We start from the raw sequence: 9,572 nt of genomic DNA on the forward strand, positions 1-9,572 counted from the left end.
TCACTATAGACAAGGCCTTAGAGGTCACTGCTCGTCATAACGTAGGTAACAATATGTGTCAAAGTGTTTCAATGTCACAACACGCACTTTGTTGGCACTGTCACAGAGATGTCCAAGGCATGTTCTTGGCCAGAAGTCCAATTATATAGAAAAGGCACAGGAGATGCGGTGTGAAATGAAGAAGAGACATGAAGGACAGGATGGCAGGAAGTGGACAGCAAAGGCAGCCACAAAGGTGAGCGGTGAGTATTTTGTTTTTTCTTTTTTTTACATCTTACATTTATTCCGTACTAAAGTCTAATCAGACCCCAGTGCAATAAAGGGACTTTCAATTCACAGTGAATAACTTTGCTGCAAATCAAATTTCCAAGTAAAATGATTTGGTCAATTTGAATTTTGCCAGATGTGCTCATCTCTAGAGTTGAGCGAATTTGCTCGGGTCCCCTCTTATTTGGCTAGCTATAGCGCTTGCCAAATAAGCTTTACAGGGAACCTGGCTTCCTAGATCGTGCCGGCCGATCAGCTGATGCATGTGTCAGTGGCTGTGTGACAGTCACGACACATGCATGGAGAGCCCAACAAACAGGCTCTCCATGCATGTGTCATGACTGTGACACAACAGCGATACATGCAGCTGCGGCGCTGATCAGCTGATCGGCCAGCGCAATACAGGAAGCCGGGTTCCCTGTGCAGCTTATTTGGCTAGTGCTATAGCTGGCCGAATAAGAGGGAACCCGAGAAAATTCGCTCAACTCTACTCATCTCTAATATTAAGCAGATGATCTAGTAAGGGTTAAAACCAATAAAATACTTTACTCTTGCCCCTCACTTGTGCTCGCCTTCACAGAACCCTTTCTGCTAGCTCCTATAAGCACCGGCTTTGCTCCAGCGCTGGTCTCCATTTCACTCTTTGGCAGCGCTTCGGATGCCAATGCACATTCTGACATCATAATGTCATAACATGTGTCGCCCCATCCAGTGGAGGAGGTCATGATGTCGTAAAGTGCAACTTAGCCTAGTTCACGTCAAAAGCCCCGAGAAGAGGAGACATGATGCCTAAGAATTCTAGTAAATGGCTGAAAGGGCAGAAACCAGTTAGTGGTTAGGTGAGCATGACATTTTATTGATTTGGTTGTATTTTAATCCATCCATAGGCCAAACAAATCCAGCAAAATGGTGGCTGGATGAGTTAATGCACACGTATTGAATTCCCAAAAATTTGGATTTACTAGAATCTGCAAATTTTGGAGAATTCGAAATGAATCTTAGTAATTTAGAATCAAGTTTCTCATCCTTGGAAGATGACTTGTAAGTTTTGGAAAGTGTCATTCTCCAGAGTCTGCACAAGTGAGGAAGATGATCAGCTTATTCAAAATTTGCCTTAATTTTGGATTACTATAGATAAGAAGAGCCGACTGCCCTGTGGGAAATGACAGCAGTGCCATTGCACATATCCAGTATTCTTCACTTCCATCAGCAAATGTTCCTAGTCCAAAACAGATTGCAGAAATAATAACCATCAGATATAAGATGAGAAGACCGATCATCATCTGGACTGCCGTTTGATAATCCTTCACGTTTGTGTTGGCTAAAGTCCCGCTATTTTTCCTTATCTGGCAGTTGTACCATCTGAGGAACCAAGCGGTGGTAACAGTCATCGTTATGGTTAGAATAAGGGGCAAACAATTGAGAATCATGATGATACTTGTAAATTTCAGTCTTCGGCTTCTATTTTCTTCCATTGTTTCGACATTCATAGTTGAGTTTTTTCCATTTGAGTTTTGAAGAGATAAAAGTGTTGATAGAAAACTTCCCGAAACAGACACGATCTCCACCATCAATATCAACCTCCAGATAATGGCACCAATTCTATTCCTAATCTTCATGACAACTCCAGGTCGGGAAGGTATGATCTTCATGAAGTAGAAGAAGCAGAGAGTTCCATTGAGCCATGCAGTGGATGTAATGGCGTACAAGGCCATGGTGGAGATGAAGTAAAACACAAAACTATTGCTGTTGAAATACGGCCATAAGTTGCTGGTGAGGAGGTATGCCGACATGAATATGGTGTACAACAGATTGGCGGTATTCAGAGAAATCAAGATCCTGTTCAAAGTAGCAAAATTTGGCTTTTGAAATCCAGTAAAATAAAGACAAGTGATTATGAAGATACTGGAGGACAGGCCGGTAATGCTCTCCAGAAGAAAAATGATAGGAAAAATCTCCATGTTAGAAATATGGATAGAAGGAATTTTATACCATACGTTAATATAAACCTTAGAACGTTCAGACTTCTAGGGATGTATCTTCACTAGTTGTTCTGACTTTTCAGACCATACCTCCTCCTTTCAGGTATCTTGCTTATGTAGAATATTCTGATCTTCAACTCCAAACCTCAGAACAAACTACCTAAAAAAGCGAAGTATAAAGATGAAGATATCTGGATGATGCTCCTGCTCCAGATCTGAGGAAAACGCAGTCCTGGGTTAGAGGTTGATGCGTCCTCCAACCAAATTAATGGTCAAATGATAAATCTTCATGAATGATGTATGACTGGTGTTAGCTTTCTGATATTTTCGTAAATGCAAACTCTGCAGATACAGTATTCAGTAACCATTTCATTGCTGTACGTTGAACTATTTTTCTCTTTCAGATGTTTAGCCATTATTTCCTCTGCGTTTTCCATAATTTCAGAGCAAAGTGCAGATGCCATTTTTTGGAAGTCACATTTTTTTTTCTTTTTTTTTTTTAAACAGTTACTAACTGGAATCTCATTGTCAAAAATTATGACATCAAAACAGATTAAAATTGTAAAAATGGTTAAAAAAAAATTATGTAATTTTTTTTTAAGTAGAATCTGATAACGTTATTTGGCATTAATCCCACTTGTCCTGCTATGAAAATACTCTGTAATTCTTTATTAGCATAATACTGGTCTCTCACCTGTTTTCTTTGGTTTGGTCACTGCTGAAGATGGTCAGTGATGACCACACTGGTGCCCGAACAGGAAAAGACGAGGATAACTTTTTGTAATCTTTGGACTTATGTTTATTATTCTATATTAATATATTATTCTGCTTTTATACATAATCAAATGATAATCACTTTGCATTCGAATTACTTGAAGTTTGCAAGTCCCTAGGAATTTGAACAATTTTCAATTCAAGTTGTTTGAATCCCCAAAAGATTGCTTGCTGCCTTACAGATTGCAGAAGATTGCATCAACCACGGAAGGCTGACTTGACCTCAGGCGCGACCATATAAGTTTTCCCACCCTGATTGATCAGTGATATGGTGTAGCTTGAATTACAACTACGCATTGTATTTTCTATTTTTAATGCGCTAGAAAGCAAAAGCAAGGCAGCACAATAGTTTTTAAAGAAAAAAATTCAGAAATTAGTGTTGGTTTATCTTATGCGACTGTACTAAGTTTTGGGATTTTTTGTGAAGAGGGAAATACTTTTTTTTGTTCCCTAAAATCCAGACATTTATCTTTGCCTTCTTCAGAAAGTGTGCATGTCATCAGACCAAGACAGTTCCTGGTTGCAGGTGCTGGCAGTTTGGATGTGTACCTACCTAGAATATCTTCTTTTGTCATATTTAGGAAAATAGTCAAATTTTTTTGAAAAAACCGTACATGACTGTTTTTGCGCACCGTTTTTACAAATTTACTACCAATTTAACATCCACACATGCCATATCTATATTGTGGCCTGCTGCCACATTTTGATCTCCGTGCATTGTCCTAACTGCACAGTATTTTTGTTATGTCATTTTTAGCATGGGATTAATAATTGGGATCGAAAGATTGTCAAAAGCTCATTATATTGTTTTACAAATTGCATGAAAAAAAGAAAAAACGGCAATGGAAATTGATTTCAATGGTTGAGGTTGTGTAAAAGAAAAAACAACAACATCTAACATCTAACAATATGATAGTTACCAACAGAAGAAGCACTGCCACTACCACTGGCCATCCGGGCAGACGTTCAACCAAACGCAGGCCAATCTTAGCCTATTATTGTGGAAGGGGACTATTGTATACATAGCACAGTCACAGTAAAAGGATGTTACCTCTGACAGTGACACCTTCAGTCTGAGTGTTTTCTTCAGAATGGTCTCCCTGGTCACAGAGAACTAAGAGGGATAAGTTTTGGACCTTTTTTTAATTAAGAAGAAAACTTGAAAATTCTGCCACTGTTCTGTGCTATTAAACGGCATCTTATTTACTACCCGTTATTATCTGCCTCTATGGTGATGTCATTGGACATTACCAAGATTATTTTTGCATTAAAGAGTTTAAAAGGGGTTTGATACAGTCTCTGGAGGCCTCAGAGCATTATACATCTTTCAGGGCAATTGGAGCAAATTTATTCACCGTGAACAGAATTTTTGGAGAAAAAATCACTGAACTTGACAAATTCAAATTTGAAAACATTTCTTCATCTCTATGTGCTATGATTATTTTACCTGCATTTCTCATCCTTTTTAGCAACATTTGTTAAATAAGTAAAATTTTTGTTACTTTTGTAACATGTGATCCAGAATAATATAGGTAAGAACCCGACGCCGTGTATACACATGTTTCAGGAAATTCGCACATGGACAGTTTTCTTTTTCTTCAAACATAGTTCTTCCCTTTTTAACCGATTTTTTTTTACTGATTTTATTTAATAATAAAATTATATTTGTGTTTTTCTTTTTTTTTGTTCTTGAATTTTATCCTTCATCGCATGTGATTATTTTTTCCGTCCCCTTTTTTGAAATTTTTTTTGCATTTAACCACATGTATGTTATCCATTGTTTTATCTGTGGTTGTCCTGAGGAAGGAGTCGATGTGACTCTGAAATGTGTTAGTATTAAACCACCATTCCTTCATTTTTTACCTGTGGTTGTCCTGAGGAAGGAGTCTGAGTGGCTCTGAAATGCGTTGGCATTACACCACCATTCCTTCATTGTTTCTGTGACTATCTTTGATATTCAGCAGCGCAGGATACTTCCATCTCCCCTGGTATAATTTGTACACAATTCTGTGGCAGCTGCAGCAGCTTGAATTCATGCTGACTCTTGTAGGGTAGTTTGTCGTGGTAAGTCATTTGGTTTAGCCGGTAAACTTTCCCTCTTCTACAGGTGAAGACATTTATTGTCTGGACTGTCAGGAGTTAATTTGTGAGATATTTTTCCTGTTTTATGTTTTTTATTTGCTCGTATACGTCTTGTGCGCACATTGCAGTTTGCATTGATACCACCGATGAGCTATCCGATGACATTTGATATGGCAGATGTGCTGGAATTTTGTCATAAATTCGATTTGCATTGCATTCTCACGACATTTATTCTCTAAAACTCAAACGCGCATTACTGACTGCTATGGAGCCCAAAACTCATCAAAATGGAAAATATTAATGTATTTAGTCATAAAACAACCTTGACGCTATCATCACACATCAGAGTACAGTACATAGGTAAAATAACTAATGTAAGCCTAAGGCCTGGAAAATAAGGAGATGTAAGGCAACGGCCGGAAAATAAGGAGCTGTAAGTAGTGTTGAGCATTCCGATACCGCAAGTATCGGGTATCGGCCGATATTTGTGGTATCGGAATTCCGATACCGAGTTCTGATATTTTTGCGATATCGGGAATCGGTATTGGGATGAAGATTCATGTGTAAAATAAAGAATAAAAAAAAAAAATATTGATATACTCACCCTCGGACGCGCCCTGGTTGTAACTGCTGCAACCGCCATGCTTCTGTTCCTAAGAATGAGCACGTGAAGGACCTGCGATGACGTCGCAACTTGTGATTGGTCGCGTGAGTGGTCACATGAGCGGTCACGTGACCAATCACAAGCCGCGACGTCATCGAAGGTCCTTCACTCGCTCATTCTTAGGAAGGGAAGCATGGCGGTTGCAGCGGTTACAACCAGGATGCGTCCGAGGGTGAGTATATCAATATTTTGTATTTTTATTCTTTATTTTACACATGAATATGCATCCCAGGGCCTGAAGGAGAGTTTCCTCTCCTTCAGACCCTGTGAACCATTACAGGATACATTCCGATATTTGCGTCCCATTGACTTGTATTGGTATCGGATATCGGTATCAGCGATATCCGATATTTTTCGGATATCGGCCGATACAATCCGATACCGATACTTTCAAATATCTGAAGGTATCGCTCAACACTAGCTGTAAGGCTAAGGCCAGGAAAATAAGGAGATGTAAGGCTAAGGCCTGGAAAATAAGAGGATGTAAGGCTAAGGCCGGGAAAATAAGGAGATGTAAGGCTAAGACCTGGAAAATAAGAGGATGTAAGGCTAAGGCCAGGAAAATAAGGAGATGTAAGGCTACGGCCGGAAAATAAGAGGATGTAAGGCTAAGGCCAGGAAAATAAGGAGATGTAAGGCTACGGCCGGAAAATAAGAGGATGTAAGGCTAAGGCCAGGAAAATAAGGAGATGTAAGGCTACGGCCGGAAAATAAGGAGCTGTAAGGCTAAGGCCAGGAAAATAAGGAGATGTAAGGCTAAGGCCAGGAAAATAAGAGGATGTAAGGCTAAGGCCGGGAAAATAAGGAGATGTAAGGCTACGGCCAGAAAATAAGGAGCTGTAAGGATAAGGCCTGGAAAATAAGAGGATGTAAGGCTAAGGCCGGGAAAATAAGGAGATGTAAGGCTAAGGCTGGAAAATAAGGAGATTGTAGACTAAGGCATGGAAAATAACAGAGATGAAGGCCTAAGGCTGGAAAAAAAAGGAAATGTAAGGCTAAGACCTAGAAAATAAGGAGATGTAAGGCTAAGGCCAGGGAAATAAGGAGATATAAGGCTAAGGCCAGGAAAATAAGGAGATGTAAGGCTAAGACATGGAAAATATGAGGATGTAAGGCTAAGGCCAGGAAAATAAGAAGATGTAAGGCTAAGGCTGGGAAAATAAGCAGATGTAAGGCTAAGGTTGGAAAAATAAAATGTAAGGCTAAGGCCTGGAAAATATGAGGATGTAAGGCTAAGGCTGGGAAAATAAAAGGATGTAAGGCTAAGACCTGGAAAATAAGAGGATGTAAGGCTAAGGCCAGGAAAATAAAGAGATGTAAGGCTAAGGTTGGAAAAATAAGACGTAAGGCTAAGGCTGGGAAAATAAGGAGATATAAGGCTACGGCCTGGGCCACACTGTGACTTTTTGTAGCGCTACTAATTGATGTTAACTGTTTAGCACCAGTCCAAAGCCGTACCCACTCACCCATTCTCCCAGCCTGACTGTCAGCTGTTTAATCGCCACTCACTCTTTCTCCCAGCCTGACAGACAGCTGTTCAGTCTCCTCTCACCTCCTCTCCTAACGAAAATGCGCGTCGAGGTGCAGCATTTTGGATCACACATTGAGGGCTAGGGTTGAGCGAAACGGGTCGGCCATTTTCAGAAGTCGCCGACTTTTGGCAAAGTCGGGTTTCATGAAACCCGACCCGACCCCTGTGTGGGGTCGGCCATGAGGTCGGCGATCTTCTGAATCTGGTATCGGAATTCCGATACCGATTCCCGATATGTTTGCAATATCGGAAATCGGTATCGGAATCCATATTTAAGTGTAAAATAGTTACATAGTTACATAGTTACATAGTTATTAAGGTTGAAGGTCTCTGCATCCAGAGCCCTGATCTCTGGATTGAACCCCCAGCAATCAGTAAGTAATCACTTAAAGGGATTCTATCAATAGGATCAACCCTGCTAAGCCAAACCAGGGATTCAAGCTTCAGGAGGCTAATTTGCATATTCCAGGTGCCTTCTGGGAGAAGCGAAGTCTCCCTAAGCTAGAAGATCGTTGGGTACAGCCGGGACCAGCTACTTCGAAAGCATCACCAAACCGCGCGCCTTACGGCGCGCAAATTTTTGCCTGTAGGACATTATTGCAAGAGAGCTTGGCTGAGTAGATTACACAAGAAGGAAAACACACAGCAAGTCAGCAGGATCTAGGAGCAACATGGCAGATGTGACAACCTACATGGTGAGCTGCAGCATGTGCTACATGTTCACAGATCGACCAGAAGAAGAATCCAATTTCACCTGTCAGAAGTGTAGACTAGTGGCCCTTTTAGAAGAAAAGGTGCGGGGTCTGGAAGAAAGAATAGCAACTTTGAAACTCATCAAAGAGAATGAAGACTTTCTAGACAGAACAGAAGCATCTCTACTGGTCACAGAAGGTGCAAAAAGTGTCAGAGAACCTCCAAAAGCAGATGAGTGGAAGCATGTGACCAAAAGAAGCAAGAAGACCATGGAGAAATCACCAACCACACAACTGAAGAACCGATATCAAATCTTTGTAGAGGATGAAGATGGCACACCTAAGAATGAAGCAATACCAGCAAGCAAAAAAGAAAAGGGCACACAGCAACAAGTGACAGCAAAAAGTACAGCCAAGAAGCAACGAAGAGTGGTGGTGGTGGGAGACTCACTACTGAGAGGCACAGAAGCAGCCATCTGCAGACCGGACATAACTGCAAGAGAAGTATGCTGCCTTCCAGGTGCGATGATCAAGGATGTGACCGATAGGATACCAAAGCTCTTCAGCTCCAAGGACGTCCACCCATTTCTTCTGATACATGTTGGCACCAATGACACGGCAAGGAAGGACCTACCGACAATCTGCAAGGACTTTGAAGAGTTGGGGAAGAAAGTAAAGGAACTGGATGCACAGGTAGTTTTTTCTTCTATCCTTCCAGTAGATGGGCATGGCACCAGGAGATGGAACAGGATCCTTGATGCAAACAACTGGCTAAGACGATGGTGCAGACAACAAGGATTTGGATTCCTGGACCACGGTGTGAATTACTGGTATGATGGACTCCTCGCCAGAGACGGACTACACCTCAACAAACCTGGGAAACACACATTCGCCAGAAGACTCGCTACACTCATCAGGAGGGCGTTAAACTAGAAGAAGAGGGGACGGGAAGAAAAACATTAGACTCGAACAAAGACGACCCAGGAAAACATACTCAGAAGGGAGGTAAGAACATTTCTAAAACAATCCACAGTGAGGAGATTGGAACAAAACAAAATCCTCTAAACTGCATGCTCGCAAACGCCAGAAGCCTGACAAACAAGATGGAAGAACTAGAAGCAGAAATATCTACAGGTAACTTTGACATAGTGGGAATAACCGAGACATGGTTAGATGAAAGCTATGACTGGGCAGTTAACTTACAGGGTTACAGTCTGTTTAGAAAGGATCGTAAAAATCGGAGAGGAGGAGGGGTTTGTCTCTATGTAAAGTCTTGTCTAAAGTCCACTTTAAGGGAGGATATTAGCGAAGGGAATGAGGATGTCGAGTCCATATGGGTTGAAATTCATGGAGGGAAAAATGGTAACAAAATTCTCATTGGGGTCTGTTACAAACCCCCAAATATAACAGAAAGCATGGAAAGTCTACTTCTAAAGCAGATAGATGAAGCTGCAACCCATAATGAGGTCCTGGTTATGGGGGACTTTAACTACCCGGATATTAACTGGGAAACAGAAACCTGTGAAACCCATAAAGGCAACAGGTTTCTGCTAATAACCAAGAAAAATTATCTTTCACAA

The 9,572-nt window shown here is 41.0% G+C and overlaps 1 protein-coding gene across 1 annotated transcript; it reads right to left on the reverse strand.

Moving 5' to 3' along the window:
- Window positions 1-1,325: 1,325 nt before the first annotated feature.
- LOC138646229 (taste receptor type 2 member 40-like) lies at window positions 1,326-2,228 on the reverse strand. The gene has a single exon (XM_069735694.1). The coding sequence runs from the start codon at window positions 2,226-2,228 to the stop codon at window positions 1,326-1,328; it is 903 nt and encodes a 300-aa protein (XP_069591795.1).
- Window positions 2,229-9,572: the final 7,344 nt, after the last annotated feature.

The sequence above is a fragment of the Ranitomeya imitator genome, chromosome 7, assembly GCF_032444005.1.
Source record: "Ranitomeya imitator isolate aRanImi1 chromosome 7, aRanImi1.pri, whole genome shotgun sequence".
NCBI lineage: Eukaryota > Metazoa > Chordata > Amphibia > Anura > Dendrobatidae > Ranitomeya > Ranitomeya imitator.